A 16,718-nucleotide genomic window follows, 5' to 3' on the forward strand; every position below is an offset into this window, starting at 1 on the left:
GGGAACATCACACCTGCTGTGAAGCATGGTGGTGGGAGCATCATCTTATAGGAATGTTTCTCTGGGGAGTGAAGCACTTGTCAGGATCTAAAGGCAATGAATGAAGAAAAGTACAGAAAAGCCCTTGAGGAAAATCTGTTGCCCTCTGCAAGAAAGCAGAAACCAAGATGGAAGTTCACCTTTTAGCATGAAAACAACCTGAAGCACACAGCCAAAGCTATACGGGAGTGACTAAAGAACAAAAAGATAAATGCCCTGGAGTGACTCAATTAAAAATTGAATCTCAATCCAATCAAAAATAGGTGGAATGACTTGAAGATTGTGGTGCATCAAAGCTCCTCAAATGATTTGACAGTGTTTGAACAAATCTGCTAGGTTGATAGAGACCTATCCGAATAGACTCACCTCTATAACTGCTGCTAAATAAATAAATAAAGGTGCTTCCACCGTGTACTGACTTGGGGGGGGGGGGGGGGGGAAAGAGAGAGAACGAGACACTTATCCAACCATTGGATTTCAGTTTTGTTTCCAAGTATTTGCTTTGTCTCCTAGTGAAACATTTAGCCCTGAAAGGAGTTGAGTATGTCGTGTTGATGAATGGGAAAAAAAAAAATCTCCATTGAAGTACATGAAAGTCTGATACACCGATACAATGAAATGTTAAAAATCTTCAAATGGGTGTGTATCCATTGAATAACACCTGTTTGTCTCTTCAGTCACTCTTGAAAATATGTGCATTCAATTACATTTTGTAAATGTAAAAAAATAAAAATTCCTTGCCCTTGGTTTCTCTCTTCTTCTTGATCTCGCTTGGCATACTATATTTGCACTTACTATGACAGCAAAACCACTGTTCTCTGTATCAGTGAGCAACTGTTTACCTAAAATCACATGAGGAGGAGCAGCATTAACTAGTCTGCAGCTAAAGAACCTGGGATTTTTCCACTCTGAATTAAAAACTTTGTATTAAATCTAAATTATATTAAATTACATGAGGCAAAATGTTATAGCAATTAAAAAAATAATTCATTCAATTAACAGTTAGAACAAAATCATTAAAGCACTATTATTCTCTAATTTATGTTATACCAAACACAAAAATATGTTGTTTTTCAAAGTTAATTTACCATAATGTTATATTCTGTCAATCCAAGAAACAGAGCTCTCTGCGGATCACAATTTGTAAAAAAAATTTGAATAGCTGTCTTAAAAGATAAGCACCCCTACTGCTTTGAATCTAAGTAGTCAGGTTTTGTGGTCCCACTAAGCTGTGCAGTTGAGCGTGAGCGGCTGACACAGATCCATATACTGAAGCTGCGGACTACACTTCTCCTGGGGGAGAGAGGAGGGTGCCGCTGCACTATCATAATAAACTCATAACATGGAGAAGACACAAACCTAGGAGAGTGAAGGGCTTGTAGGAAGTGACAGATGGATTTAAACTTTGCGAATTTATAACTGTGCATTCTGATACATACATTTACAGAGTAACATTCCTCTTGGTCTTGGAATCATCCTCCCACAAATAAAGTTACACTATATGTGCTGGAAGCGCTCATTATAGAACGAGTGGCTCTGAATAAAGGCAAATTGAAAAGCAGCGGCATGTTTTTTTTTAACTCCACGGTCTAAGTCTGCAGCCACCAGTCTCGCTTTCATGCTACTCCTCCGGTGGCTCTGGGGTTTTTCCACGAGCACGAACACTTCCCAGCAAGCCTCAAAGGGACTTCTGATTCAAGCACAGCTCGCATGACTTTACTAGCCTGAAAACTCCGGAGAAACAATGAAACAAAAACTTTCTTACTTGGGCATCTTTGGGTGCGCTCTTGGGAGACGCCATCTTGCCCTGTTCCATAACTTCCGGGGAGCCTCAGAGAGTGCTTCCGGTTTCGTAAGCCGTGCTATAGAATACCTGTCCCTCCGTTTAGCTGGAGGGAACGAGAGATGGTGTTAGGTTCCGTTAAAATGGGACCGAATTTTGTTATACTGGCGCACTGCTGTACATCAGAACAAAAATTGTAACTGTAGACGCTGGCTATAAAACTATCACAAAATAACGCTGAATAATATTCAACAGCAAATGCCTCGCCGATTCTTCATCTTGCAGAAACAGCCAGTTGTAATATTATCTCTTGATGGGAGTAAAGTTCTTGCTGAAATTATGGTGATTGCTGGTACTTCTCTGCACACAATACTCGAATTCTAAAAACCTTCACAGATTTTGTGGGGATGAGACTCTCCAATAAATCAGATAAGAAGCACAAAAGATTCTCGGTAATGAGAAAGCGAGGGTAATGCTATAAATCAAATATAGTTCGCAATATTGCAACAGAGTATATTAGATTGGTGTGGCAGCGTTTGTTATCAGATTTGTTTTGTTTTGTTTCTGTAGTCTTAAAATGTATTTAGAGTTGCCAGCTGGTTGGTATAGATGTCTGCTGCTAATGGAGCACAATGGTCTACAGGAACGCTAATACTGGCAAGCTGACGACCACTTGCTTCCCTATCGCCATTCTGTCGATCTTGCTAACCAGGCCTGGTGTTGGGAGATGCCATAGCGTACCTGGGAACTTTTGTGTTGTGGTCACCTTGAGATCGCTGCGGATTATCAGAAGGAGGGGGTAATGGCTATCAGCTTTCTTCTATACCTCACCCTTCTCTGATCACACACTTTCTCCTGCCTTCATCCCCCCACTCCAGGGAATGACTCCTCCCCATAAACCATAGCGCCTTCATTTTACCCTTAGCTGAATCACAAATCCTGGAGGCTAAGCTGTGTCTGTTCCAGTTCCTGTCTTCCAGTTTCTCCCACATGCTGCCTGCAATGTTTGATCCAGGCCCCTTTCTGTTCTTTGCAGGCATATTGGGAGGGGGGGAGACGAGACTGTGTAGACACTTTATTCTGCTCCCTTCTTCAGTCCTTTACTGCTTCTTGCTTCCTGAATGGGAGTGGCTGGAGCAGTAAACAAAGAGCCCCAGAGCTTTCTAGTGTTTCCCTGGAGATCCAGCAATTGATACAAATTTCCAGAGTCTCCTGGTGAAATCTGGCGAGTTCTCAGATATGACTATAGGGGATGACACCTATCTAACGGGCCGATTCAGTAAAGTCCGCGGGAGAGTGGGCGAACGCCCGCACAGGCCATGTGCCTGTGCGTGCGATTCTGTATTTAAATGAGGCCCGGCGGTAGAAACAGGCCGGAGCGCTGGCTGTCAGCGGGTTTGACAGCTGACGCTCAATTTTGACAGCGTCGGTTCTCGAGCCCGCTAACAGCCACGGGCTCAGAAACCGGAAGCCGGCAAAATTCAGTGTCCAGTTTTCGACCTGACAGCCGTGGGCCGACTTCAAATTTTTTTTTTTTTACTTTTTTTACCCTTCGGGCCCTCTGATTTAATATCGCCATGATATTAAGTCGGAGGGTGCACAGAAAAGCAGTTTTTACTGCTTTTCTGTGCACTTTCCCGGTGCCCGAAGAAATTAGCGCCTACCTTTGGGTAGGCGCTAATTTCTGAAAGCAAAATGTGCGGCTTGGCTGCACATTTTGTTTTCTGAATCGCGCGGAAATACCTAATAGAGCCATCAACATGCATTTGCATGTTGAGGGTGCTATTAGGTTCGGAGGGTTGGACGTGCGTTTTCGGCCCCTTACTGAATAAGGGGTAAGGGAAAACACGTGTCTAATGGTGGGTTAACAGTGCGCTCCGTCGGAGCACTGTACTGTATCGGCCCGTAATTGGGCAGTAAAGAAGGGAGGGGAATAACCAATAGTGGGAAACTACTTCCAAGACAGAAAGGAGCCTACAGCCCTGAAATAAAATAGAAATGAAGGAGAACTTCCACTCCCCTGGACTATGGTCTCCTTTAGCCCAGGCACTAAAGATTGCCATAGGTAAAGAAGCCTTTGGACGGGCAGAAAGTGAAGAGTGTGATGAAGTCAAACGTCTTCCACCTACAGTCACACTTTCTGTTCTGCTGGGAAAGAAATAGTTTAGTTTATTGCAAAAACTAAGTTCTGAAGGTAGAGGAAGGGGTGGGGGGAGAGGAACTGCCATGAGGAGAAGAGAGGAGGAGGGTGCTTGATGGGGGAAGGAGTGGGAGAAAGAGAATGCCTGTTACATAGAATTATAGAAACATAACAGCAGAAAAAGACCATATAGTCCATCCAGTCTTTCCATTCATCTAATTAATGTAGCATTATATTTCCTAGGATCTAGACAGATGAATTCAGAACTAGTGGGTTATGCATTTCTACCAGCAGATAGAGACAGAGCAAAGCTAATGTCACAGTATATATACTCCTGCAGTGACAGCCTGCCAATATTCTCCATCTCCAGCAAATGGTGGATGTGCATCTTCTTTTGGGGATTGCTTCAAATTTTAAAAGGAGAAATAAAAGGAGATTTAATTTGCTCCGCTCTCCTGCGGTGATACCAAAAGATCCCTCCCCCAGTTGAGAATTCCTGAGGTGATTTCCGTGGTCCCTCAGATGAGCGCCTTGGTTCGTTACCTGGTTTTCTCAGTCAGCAAGGACGTAGCTGTTAAAACAGCTGAAAGGCAGCGGGTGCAGGAAGCTGAGCATGGCGGTGACAGTATATGCCCTCTCCCCCCACAAATGGAGACCATCTCTGTACTCAGCCGGGTAAGGCTGAGCTCAGGTAAGATTTTAAACAAAAAAGACAGAGACAGAGTAGAAGGGTTGCTTGTAAGGCTTCCCACTTCCTCTGGTCTCCGAGTTCGGCGTTCTGTTCCATCCTTTGTTCCCACTCCCGAGGGAAGTTAAGGGACTTGGGCAGCCTGGTGGGTTGAGCAGCCCAGGTGGGCTAGTCCCTGCTATTAAGCTTTTCTCTGTGTTCCATGTGGTAGACCGTGGCAGTGTTTTTGCATGCTTTTTCCTGTGCATTAGGCTGCCCTCTTCAGGACCGTAGGTGTGTGCAAGTGCGTCTGGCTGTGCATCCAACTTTTGCACCTAGTTTTTGTTCGCTTAATCGGACAGCTGCTTGGGTGTCCAGGTGATGGCAGCTTCCGTGTTAGACGTGTGCTTGCCTGTGCGCACGATTTGGGCCATTGGTTATGCGCTTAAGTTTGGAAGGGTGGAAGTGTGCCTAGTTTTGTGACACCTAGCCTTGAGATGCCTAAATTTTGTGTCCCTAAATTTTACAGCATGATTTCAGCTGGATGCATACCTGTTAGGCATACTGACAGACTAATTGTGTCTGTGGCTAAGAAACCTAAGCACCTTTCCCTCTGTGCTGCCTTTCATATTCAGGTATCTCAGCCTGGCGTGTCCTGTAACTTGTGCCAGCACTGCTTAGAGGCTCAGGGAGAATTATCTTCCTCTGATTTTACTAAACCTGGTTCTTCCCAGCCTGATAACAGCCCGGGTAAAGACATGTCAGGAGGGGCACCTGACCTTGGAACTCCCTTAACTGGTTTGTCAGCGGGGGAAGGTAGCTCAGTGGACACAGCACAGGTGCCTTCTGGTTTTGGTATAGATCATTCTGCTTTTTCTGGGGTAGATTTGTTTCAAGGATTGCAATCCTTTCTTCAGGCGCAGTCCACTGCCTCGTCCAATCCTGTCAGGTCAGAATCGCATGTGGTGACCTTTCATTCGCCTGGTACTACTGTTAAGCGCCGAGGTAACCTAGATTGGCAGCAGATGCTCCCGACAGGAATCCAGATGGCACGGATGATGAGGCCAATCCTGACTCTCTGGAGGATGGGGAATTTCCTCCAGGACTGGAAATGTCTAGGACTATGTGCGGTTCTTTCATAGAGATGAGCTACCGGCTTTGATTTCCCAGACATTAAAGATGCTGGGAGTACCTGGGGCAGATTCCATGTGAGAGCCAAAGAAAAATCCCATTTTCCTAGTGGGTAGATAGATGGACTCAGAACCAGTGGGTTATACTCTCCTGCCAGCAGATGGAGATGGAGCAAGCTGATGTCACAATATATATACTCCTGCAGTAATTCCAGCCTGCCAGTATTCTCCATCTCCAGCAGATGGTGGACGTGCATCTGCCTGTGGGGATTGCTTCAGGTTTTTTGGAAAGAGAAATTTGAATTAAGGAAAAGAAAGCCTGCTCTCCTGCAGTGATACCAAAAGCTCCCTCCCCCATTTGAGAATTCCTGAGGTGCCTCATTTAAATACAGAATCGCGTTTGGTGAGAAGGAGCTTTATACTATCTATAAAGCTCCTTCTCACCAAACTATGATAAATACTTGAATTTCAATGGCTCTGCTCTGCTGCACTGCAGGACAGACTCCACTCCTCACATCTTTTAGGATGAATACTGTATGGATACAAGCTCTTGTCTCCCTTCAAAGTGTAGCACTGATTTGGCACCATAAACACTAACTTGGATAGTATAAAGCTCCTTCTCACCAAACTACAGCAGGTAGCTGTATGGTTTCCAGATCCCTTACTGACAAAGTACCTGAAAATTCATATCAAACCAAAAATAGGATTCTCTCCTCCCTTGAGAAAATCCTTTCAGTATACCCCTGGGAATTGTATGTCAAAAAATCAAAAGTATGCAATATTAAACTAACATAATTGCTATAATATTTTACACAATATATTTAAACAGAAGAGTATTTGAACATTTCAAAAAAATATATGCAGGTACTTGAACATTGGCCAATGAACAAAGAATACGTCTAGGGCCAAATGCCTCAAGCCACTTACTCGCTATTCATCTCTCACATGCGCGTGCAAAAACATACACATGCCATGAAAATTCCACATTCGACATGGTGCCATGATATTGTCTCGATCAAAATAATTTTGTTTTACAATGAGTAAAATTTGTAGCAAATTGATTTTAAGAATTACCAAATAAGCATTTTTTGTGTACCTCTCTGATGTTTTCATTTGTTTCTCCACAGCCACCCCTCTTTTTCCCCCTCAATCTGCTTCCTCCCCTTTCTGTCTCTCGCCCTCCTACCGCTACCCTGCCATCCTAAGAACCTGATCTGCTGCTGTCCCCTCAGGCCCTTCTCCAGTTCCCTCTTCCCCATCATGCACCCCTTTAACCCTTTCTGCCCACTTCTGCTTCAGGTACCCCTTCCTTCCCCTTCCCCATCAGGCACACCTATCTCCTATCAAGCATCCATTTTCCCCTCCACTCCATCAGGCACTACCTTTCCCTCTCCACCCACTCTCTTATCAGGCACCTGCTATCCACCCTCCTTCCTCATCAATAGGGACTTTCATTTTCAGTTTTTTATTTTGCCTGGAAATTTCAATGGTATAACAAAAAAGACAGTGGAAAAATGACTTTGATATATCGCACAGGAGAAAAATCATTGGAAAAGTAATTTTTCCACTGATTTATTTTTTGTTTTAACACTGAAATTCCCAGGCAAAATAAAATAAAAACTGAAGATCCCTACACATCAAGCACTGCACCCTTCCTCTCCTCCCTCAGGTACTCCCTTCTTCCCATCCCCATCAGGTGTGCCCTTTCCTCCTCCTCCTCTCCCCCATCAGGCACCCTCTTTTCCTCTCCGCCTCCTCCCTCATCAGCCACCTGCTATCAAAACCCCTTCCCCATCAGGATTATATTCTCTCTCACATCAGTTTCCTCTTTATCCCTTCCTCTTCCCATCAGTCACTCCTCCACTTCAGTGTAACCTTCTCTTGCTTCCTAATATTGAACCACCGGACGGTTTGGTTCAATATTATGTAACCCCACCCAGAGCAGAGTGTGTGTCCTGAATGGGTAGGGCCATACATTTATTTGTAAGTTCTTTGGGGAAGGAACTAGCTCTTTTCTATGCCCCTGTACACAAACCAGTTTGGCTTTAGAAAAAACTGCTCAACAGAAACACTACTCATTTCTTTAACTGACCCTGTGCTACAAGGCTTTGATAATAATAAATCATTTGTCCAGGTTCTAATAGACTTAAAAGTAGCATTCAATACTGTTAGCCACACCCTGTTTTGCCACCAGCTGAATAAAATTGGAATAGGCGGAAATGTCTTTAAATGGTTCTTCTTCTTCTTAAAAGATAGGATTTTCCAAGTCAAACTAGGTAATCAAATCTCACACACCTTTCCGATTGGTACAGGCATCCTCCAAGATTCAGCAATCTCAGCCACTCTGTTTAACATCTATCTCCTGCCAATATGTGCTCTACTAACAAACCTAGGAATCAACTTCTTCGTATATGTCGATATATAATTCTACATCCTGTTTGACAAAACATTCAAAAAAACTGAGGCGACCCTATCAACATACATGAAAATCTTACAACAAAAACTTTCCCAATTGAAACTAACTCTTAACACAAATAAAACAGAAACTATATGGCTAAGGAGAGACAACGCCATACTCAAACTGCCAACCCTAAACCTAGGGATTACCAATATTACTCCATCAAATGAAGTTTGTGTTACGATTCTGGTCGCGGGTCTTGCAACCGGGCCCTTACCTCCTCCGGGCCGCCCAGCAAGCAGCCTTCTCTGCGGCGGTGTCCCCACAAGGGAGATGCCGCCGAGCTCAGCCTGATAACCCCGCCCCTTAGGCACGCGCGCATTGAGGGAGAATTTAAAGGGACAGTGGCGGGAAACCTCGGCCGGTTCCCAGGATGACGTCAGACACCGGCAGGATATTTAAACCCAGTTCCTGCCTCAGAACATCGCCTTGCAACGAGGTTCACTCCTGGGAGTCATCTAGTTGCAGCTCCAGCCTTTGTTCCTGATCCAGCCTTTGTTCCTGTTCCAGCCTTGCTTTGATCCTTCGGCCTGAATTCCTGGTTTCTGACTCCAGTACGTCCTTTGGTATCCCTGTCTGCTGCCAGCCCTGATCTTCGGACCATCCACTCTTCCTGCTCGCTACCTCCTCTGGGAGACTGCACCTAAGTCCAAGCGGCCCAGGTCCTCATGGGCTTCTCCCGGGGGGACCTTAGGCTTCCAGTGGCGAAGCTCCTGATTGGTCTCCTGGCTCCGTTCCGCCTCCCAGCCATCACATCTCTGTGGAGTCCTCTCCGACGTTTCTTCATCATCCGCAAGGCCGGCCCAAGGGACCACAGACCATAACAATTTGCAAGGCCATGGACCCGGCGGATATTTCCGGACTACAGGCCATTCCCAGAATGGCACAATGTCTGCAGCAGCAGCAGCATTGTCTGGACATCCTGGCAGCCACCGTCAAGCAATTGGCTAATCACTTGGATGCCAATCCACCAGAGGCTCCCCCGGTGCACCCTCCGGTTCCAGTTCCTGGACCTGCGGCTTCCACACTGTTGCCAGCTCCTCCTCATTACGCTGAGGAGGCCAAGCACTGCCGGGGGTTCCTAAACCAATGCTATATAAGGTTCTCTCCTGCCGAACCAGTTTCCTTCAGATTCAGTGAAAGTTGCCTACATCCTGTCATTACTGGATGGGAGGGCCCTGGCCTGGGCTTCTCCTTTGTGGGAGATCAATGATCCCATACTGAATAATCTCCAGCAATTTGTGCTCAACTTCACACAGGTGTTTGACGAGCCCGCACGTCACTCCACTGCTACCACGGAACATTTACAGTTGCAACATCCGGTTCTCCCTCATAATCCATCACTGCGGATTACTTCCATTTGCGGTACTCTGCTTCCTGGGCACATCTCCAAACCAGTAACTCTCCGAACTGGAATTCTGCACACTGAGAAGATAGCTTTCCTGGTACTAGAAAAAGCAGTCCACCCCATCGTGTTGGGGTTACCTTGGTTCCAAACACACTCCCCTGTTATCCATTGGGATACCCTACAAGTGGCAGCCTGGAGTTCGAATTGTTTCTCGACATGCCTACTGTCATTGTCCCGCCCTGGTGTTACGTTGATGGCCACTTCTCTAGCACTACCTTCCCAATATGCGGATTTTACAGATGTATTTTCCAAAGAAAAGGCGGAGCTTCTACCACAGCATCATCCGTTCGACTGTGCTATTGATTTACTGCCTGGTACTACACCACCCAGAGGGCGAGTTTACCATTGCCCCTCCCGGAGACACAAGCTATGTCCAAATACATCACGGAGAACCTAGCCCGCGGATTCATCCATCCCTCCAAGTCACCAGCTGGAGCGGGTTTCTTCTTTGTAGGGAAGAAGGATGGGTCCCTCAGGCCCTGCATAGATTATAGAAGATTAAATGCCATCACACAAAGAGATCGTTACCCGCTACCCCTTATTCCTGACAGATTGCAGGGAGCTAAGGTATTCACTAAGCTCGATCTCCGTGGAGCCTACAACCTGGTTTGAGTCCGTCCCGGCGACGAGTGGAAGACCGCCTTCAATACCCAGGGTGGACACTACGAGTACCTTGTTATGCCCTTCGGGCTATGTAATACTCCAGCGGTCTTCCAAAACTTGATGAACGAGGTACTTTGGGAGATGCTGCACTCATCTGTTATTGTTTATATGGACGATGTCTTGATTTATTCCAAAGAATTGACCACTCATCACCAGCATGTAAGACAGGTCTTACAAATCCTAGGAGACAATCGTCTATTTGCGAAGCTGGAGAAATGTCTGTTTGAGCAGGAGTCACTTCCCTTCTTCGGCTACATTGTTTCATCTACGGGATTCCATATGGATCCAGACAAAGTATCCGCCATCAAGGAATGGCTTCGGCCTGTGGGAATAAAAGCCTTCCAATGCTTTTTGGGGTTTGCAAATTTCTATAGGCAGTTTATACCCACTACTCCCTAAAAGTTGCTCCTCTCACAGCTCTTACTAAGAAGGGGGCCGACGCCAAGGACTGGCCCTTAGCTGTGTGCCAAGCATTCGAGGACTTGAAAGAGGCCTTCTTACTAGACACTTGTTTACACCACCCAGATCCTCAGCGACCTTTCATTGTGGAAGAGGATGCATCTGATATTGCTGTGGGCGCAGTTCTCAGCCAAGTTTCCAGCAAAGGGAGATTAATTCCGTGTTCTTACTTCTCCTGAAGGTTTTCTGCAACAGAAAGGAACTATAGTATTGAGGACAAGGAACTCCTAGCCATGAAGTTGGCATTTGAAATATGGAGGCAATGGTTGGAGGGGGCTCAACACCCATTGTAGTGTATACGGATTATAAGAATTTAGAATTCTTATGCCGAGCTCAGCGTCTGAACCCCAGACAAGCCCGCTGGTCCCTATTCTTCAGCCGCTTTGATTTCTCCTTGCATTATAGGCCGGCAACCAAGAATATATGGGCCGAAGCATTATCCCAGTTTGTAATCCATGAAAGGACATCACCCCCTATCCCATGACTTTTTAGTTTTCTTAGAAGCCTCTCATGAGGGACTTTGTCAAACGCCTTCTGAAAATCCAAATACACTACATCTACCAGTTCACCTTTAACCACATGTTTATTCACCCCTTCAATGGTGTATTTGCATTTTCAGAAGGCATTTGACAAAGTCCCTCATGAGAGGCTTCTAAGAAAACTAAAAAGTCATGGGATAAGAGGAGATATCCTTCTGTGGACTGCAAATTGGTTAAAAGACAGGACACAGAGAGTAGGATTATATGGTCAGTTTTCATAGTGGAAAAAGGTAAACAGTGGAGTGCCTCAGGGATCTGTACTTGGAACGGTGCTTAAAAACGGTGCTTTTTAACTGTACAACGATTTGAGTTCAAACGTTCTTGTATTTATATTGTATTTATATTGTATCTATAATATTTCATTATTACTATGTTAAATTGTTAAATTGTATCTATAATATTTCATTATTACTATGTTAAATTGGCCTTCTGTTCTATTGTTCCATGTAAAGCCCCTTTCTCTTTTTTGGGCATTTCATCGTTTTATGTAAACCGGAGTGATTTGTAGTTCTTACAAGAACTTCGGTATATAAAAATTAAAAATAAATAAATAAATAAAATATACTTATAAATGATCTGGAAATGGGTACAATGAGTGAGGTATTCAAATTTGCAGATGATACAAAATTATTCAGAGTAGTTAAGTCACAACTGGATTGTGATAAATTGCAGGAGGACCTTGCGAGACTGGAAGATTTGGAGTCCACTTGGCAGATGAAATAAAATGTGGACAAGTGTAAGGTGATGCATATAAGGAAAAATAACTATGCTGTAGTTACACGATGTTAAGCTCCATTTTAGGAGTTACCATCCAGGAAAAAATCTGGGTGTCATAGTTGATATTACAATGAAATCTTTGGCTGAGTGTGCTGTGGCGGTAATAAAAAAGCAAACAATGTTAGGAATTATTAGGAAGGGAATGGCAAATAAATGTCATAATGCCTCTGTATCGCTCCATGATTAGACTGCACCTTGAATACTGTGTGCAATTCTGGCCACCGCATCTCAAGAAATGATATAGTTGCACTGGAGAAAGTACAGAGAAAAGCAACTAAAATGATAAAGGAAAAGCTAAAGAGGTTATGGTGGTTCAGCTTGAAGAAGAGACTTCAGAGATAGGCTATGATAGAAGACTACAAAATCATGAAATGACTGGAACAGGTAAATGTGAAACGGTTATTTACTCTTTCGGATAATACAAGGACTAGGGGCACGCCATGAAGATAGCAAGTAACACATTTAAAACGAATTAGAGAAAATTCTTTTTCACTCAACGTATAATTAAGTTTTGGCAGTTATGTAGCTGGGTTTAAGAAAGATTTGGAGAAGTTCCTGGAGAAGTCTATAAATTGTTATTAAATCAATAGGCAATAGCCACTGCTTGTTTGCAGTATTAGTAGCATGGCATCTATTTAATGTTTAGGTATTTGCCTCGTACTTGTGTCATGGATTGGCTGCTGTTGGCGACAGGATACTGGGTTTGATGGACCCTTGGTATGGCATATCTCATATTCTTATGTTATGTTCTTATATTCTAGATATTGAAGTTAATTCATGAGGCATGGACATTGTTTAAAAATATCATCTTAGAATCCCAGATAAAATATATTCCATGCATTAGAAAAGTTTGAAGAAAGCTCAAATAACTACCATCATAGTTTAATGTTGAGGTGAAAGAGGCCGTTGAAAGCATAGGGCATCTTCCGAATAAACTGAAACCAAGCTAAATAAGGAAAATGGATGTACTGTCAGGTTAGATGTAAAACAGTAGTAAGATAGGCCAAGAAAGAATTTGAAAAGAAGCTTGGCACAGAGACAAAATCTAATAATAAAAACGTTTTCAAGTACATTCAAAGCAAAAAGCCTATGTGGGAGTCAGTTGAGTCACTTGATAACCAAGGGCAAAAGAGATGCTCATGGATGACAAGGAAATAACAGAAAAACTGAATTAATTCTTTGCTCAGTTGTTACTGAGGAGGATGCTGGGGAATTACCCATACCAGAGCATTCTTTGTTTATGATTCTGAGCCACTAAAGCAAATTGCTGTGATAATGGAAGCGGTAATAGATCAAACTGACAAACTCAAGCATAACATATCACCAGGTCTGGATGGTATACACCCCAGAGTTCTGAAAGAATTTAAACACAAAACTGCAGCCACAATTCAGGAATTGGTGATCCTGATATTGATACCAGGCAAAATGATAGAAGTTTTTCATAAAAACAAAATTACTGGCCATATAGTCATTGTTGTGAGGCCCGATCGCGATTGCATACAATCGGGCCTCCCTACCTCTTCTCCACCGGCGGGACGGCACGCCATTCCCCAGGGCCCACAGAGCACGACTCGTAGCAGGCAGACGTCTTGCCGTCACAGGACGGCATCGGGTGCGATGCGGCCAGCCCCGCCCCTTAAAGGGGCTGGATCGCGAGGACGAGGCCGGCCCCGGAAACTGACGTCAGCCAGGAGGGAGATTTAACACGGGGCAGTGCTGGCATCAGACACCTCAATAGGTCCTGTGCTTTGCTGTGCCTTCGGTGTGACTTTGCTGTGCCTGACTCTGCTTTGCCTTGCTGCCTGCCTGCCTAGACCCGGACCGTGCCTGACTCTGCTTTGCCTTGCTGCCTGCCTGCCTAGACCCGGACCGTGCCTGACTCTGCTTTGCCTTGCTGCCCGCCTGCCTCGACCCGGATTGGACTTTACTTTGTTTGCCTGCTGCCTGCCTTGACCCGGATTGGACTTTACTTTGTTTGCCTGCTGCCTGCCTCGACCCGGATTGGACTTTACTTTGTTTGCCTGCTGCCTGCCTCGACCCGGATTGGACTTTACTCTGTTAGCCTGCTGCCTGCCTCGACCTGGATTGGACTTTACTTTGCTTGCCTGCTGCCTGCCTTGACCCGGATTGGACTTTACTTTGTCTGCCTGCTGCCTGCCTCGACTCGGATTGGACTTTACCTTGCTCTGCCTGCTACCTGTCCAGACCCGGATTGGATCCACCGGGTCCATGGCCTTCTCAATCTGTTATACTGTGGACCCTTGACCCGGAACGAAAGAACACCCACCTGAGGAACCGGGATGTCCTTTGCCTCCGGAAGGTGGATACCAGGAGAACAACCCCTCAGTACCTTAGCAAGGAGAAAGCTGTCAGGTACAGGCCAGGGAGCCCAATGCCGGGGTCCAAGCGAGGCAGGGGTCAGTGAAGATCAAATCCAATCCGGGTCTGGACAGGTAGCAGGCAGAGCAAGGTAAAGTCCAATCCGGGTCGAGGCAGGCAGCAGGCAGACAAAGTAAAGTCCAATCCGGGTCGAGGCAGGCAGCAGGCAAGCAAAGTAAAGTCCAATCCGGGTCGAGGCAGGCAGCAGGCTAACAGAGTAAAGTCCAATCTGGGTCGAGGCAGGCAGCAGGCAAACAAAGTAAAGTCCAATCCGGGTCGAGGCAGGCAGCAGGCAAACAAAGTAAAGTCCAATCCGGGTCGAGGCAGGCGGGCAGCAAGGCAAAGCAGAGTCAGGCACGGTCCGGGTCTAGGCAGGCAGGCAGCAAGGCAAAGCAGAGTCAGGCACGGTCCGGGTCTAGGCAGGCAGGCAGCAAGGCAAAGCAGAGTCAGGCACGGTCTGGGTCTAGGCAGGCAGGCAGCAAGGCAAAGCAGAGTCAGGCACGGTCTGGGTCTAGGCAGGCAGGCAGCAAGGCAAAGCAGAGTCAGGCACAGCAAAGTCACACCGAAGGCACAGCAAAGCACAGGACCTATTGAGAAGGCGTCTGATGCCTGCACTGCCCCGCGTTAAATCTCCCTCCTGGCTGACGTCAGTTTCCAGGGCCAGCCTCGTCCTCGCGATCCAGCCCCTTTAAGGGGCGGGGCTGGCCGCGTCGCACCCAATGCCGTCCTGTGACGGCAAGAAGTCTGCCTGCTACGAGTCGTGCTCTGTGGGCCCTGGGGAATGGTGTGCCGTCCCGCCGGTGGAGAAGAGGTAGGGAGGCCCGATCGTATGCGATCGCGATCGGGCCTCACAACAGTCATGGCTTAATAGGGAAGAGTCAGCATGGTTTTACCAATGGGAAGTCTTGCCGTACAAATCTATAAGATTGTTTTGACTGTGTAAATAAACATGAAGATAAAGGTGAGCTAGATGATATAGTGTAGTTGGATTTTCAGAAGACCTTGAGAGACTCCTCAGGAAATTAAAAAGCTACAGGATATGAGGCAATGCCCTATTGTGGATTGATAACTGATTAAAAGGAAACAGAGAGCAGGACTAAATGGTTAGTTTTTCAAATGGAGAAAGGTCATTAGTAAAATACCACAGGACATGTGCTGTTTAATATATTCACAAATGAATTGGAAAAGGAAACAATGAGTAAAGTGATCAGATCTGCAAGAGACACAAAATTATTTTGTTGTTAAAACAGCAGCAAATTATAAGAACTGCAGAAAACCTGTGAGACTAGGAGACTGGCATTTTTTGAATAGCAGAAGAAATTTAATGTGGATAAGTGGAAAGCGATGCACATAGGAAAAAATAATGCTGGGTTCCATAGTAGGAGTCACTGTCTAGGAGAAAGACCTTGTGGACAATATTTGAAATCCTCTGCTCAGTGTGCAGCAGAGGTCAAAAAAGCAAATAGAATGTTAGGAATGATCTAAAAAAGGAATGGAGAATAAAACAGAAAATAACATATTGCCTTTGTATCGATCCTTAATGCAACTGCACCTTGAGTACTGTGTACAGTTTTGGTTGACCCATTACAAAAAGACATAGCACAACTAGAAAAAGTGCAGCTAAGGGTAACAAAAATGATAAAGGGGATGGAACAGCTTGTTTATGATGGAGACTACACAGGCTAGGGCTCTTCAGCTTGGAAGAGATGGCTGAGAAGGAATGTTATAGAAGTTTATAAAATATTGAGTGGAGTGGAATGGGTAAATAAAGGATGGTTACTTACCCTTTCAAATAATACTGAAATAAGAAGGGGGCACTATGAAACTAAGTACCAGCAGATTTAAAATAAATCAAAGAAAGTACTTTTGCACTTAGCACACAGTCAACCTGTAGAATCTGCTACCTGATGTGGTCAAGGCAACTAGCATAGCAGGGTTTAAAAGAGTTTTGGACAAGTTCCTGGAGGAAAAATCCATAAAACATGATTAGCCAGGTAGACTAGGGAAAGCCATCACCCTTGAAATGATTAACAATAAATAGATCTACCTTTTGTTATCTGTCAGGCACTTGTGTCCCAGACTGGCCATTGTCAGAGACAGGATGTGTAACGGTAGTGGATCCTTGTGCTGCGGCATGGTTGACGCAGCCCTAATAGGCCCACGCAGACAGCTGGCAAATGCACCCTAGGCAGAGACAGAGCTGGACCTTCATCTATACCAGCCCCGTTCCTTGCAGGTTGAGCCTTTGGGTTCCAGGGTCCGTCAAGACTTAGGCG

General features: G+C 45.3%; 2 protein-coding genes across 4 annotated transcripts in view; one reads left to right on the plus strand and one right to left on the minus strand.

Annotated features, from left to right (window-relative positions):
* Positions 1 to 2,665, minus strand: part of TAF9B (TATA-box binding protein associated factor 9b) — a 50,463-nt gene extending 47,798 nt beyond the window's left edge. Inside the window, exon 1 of one of the 3 annotated variants that reach the window (XM_029606520.1) lies at positions 2,564 to 2,665. Coding sequence is in view for 1 of the 3 variants with exons in the window: in XM_029606518.1 (XP_029462378.1) it covers positions 1,805 to 1,855 (51 nt within the window). In the remaining 2 variants the exon portion in view is untranslated. Of the gene's footprint in view, positions 1 to 1,478; positions 1,783 to 1,804; positions 1,957 to 2,563 lie in introns of those variants that run through there. The other 2 variants (XM_029606518.1, XM_029606519.1) reach the window with 2 other exon arrangements.
* LOC115093976 (growth hormone secretagogue receptor type 1-like) overlaps positions 2,313 to 16,718 on the plus strand; it is a 33,078-nt gene continuing 18,672 nt past the window's right edge. Inside the window, exon 1 of the mRNA XM_029606521.1 lies at positions 2,313 to 2,621. The gene's annotated coding sequence lies outside the window, so the exon portion shown is untranslated. The remainder of the gene's footprint in view (positions 2,622 to 16,718) is intronic.

Source organism: Rhinatrema bivittatum, chromosome 6, assembly GCF_901001135.1.
Source record: "Rhinatrema bivittatum chromosome 6, aRhiBiv1.1, whole genome shotgun sequence".
Classification (NCBI taxonomy): Eukaryota; Metazoa; Chordata; class Amphibia; order Gymnophiona; family Rhinatrematidae; genus Rhinatrema; species Rhinatrema bivittatum.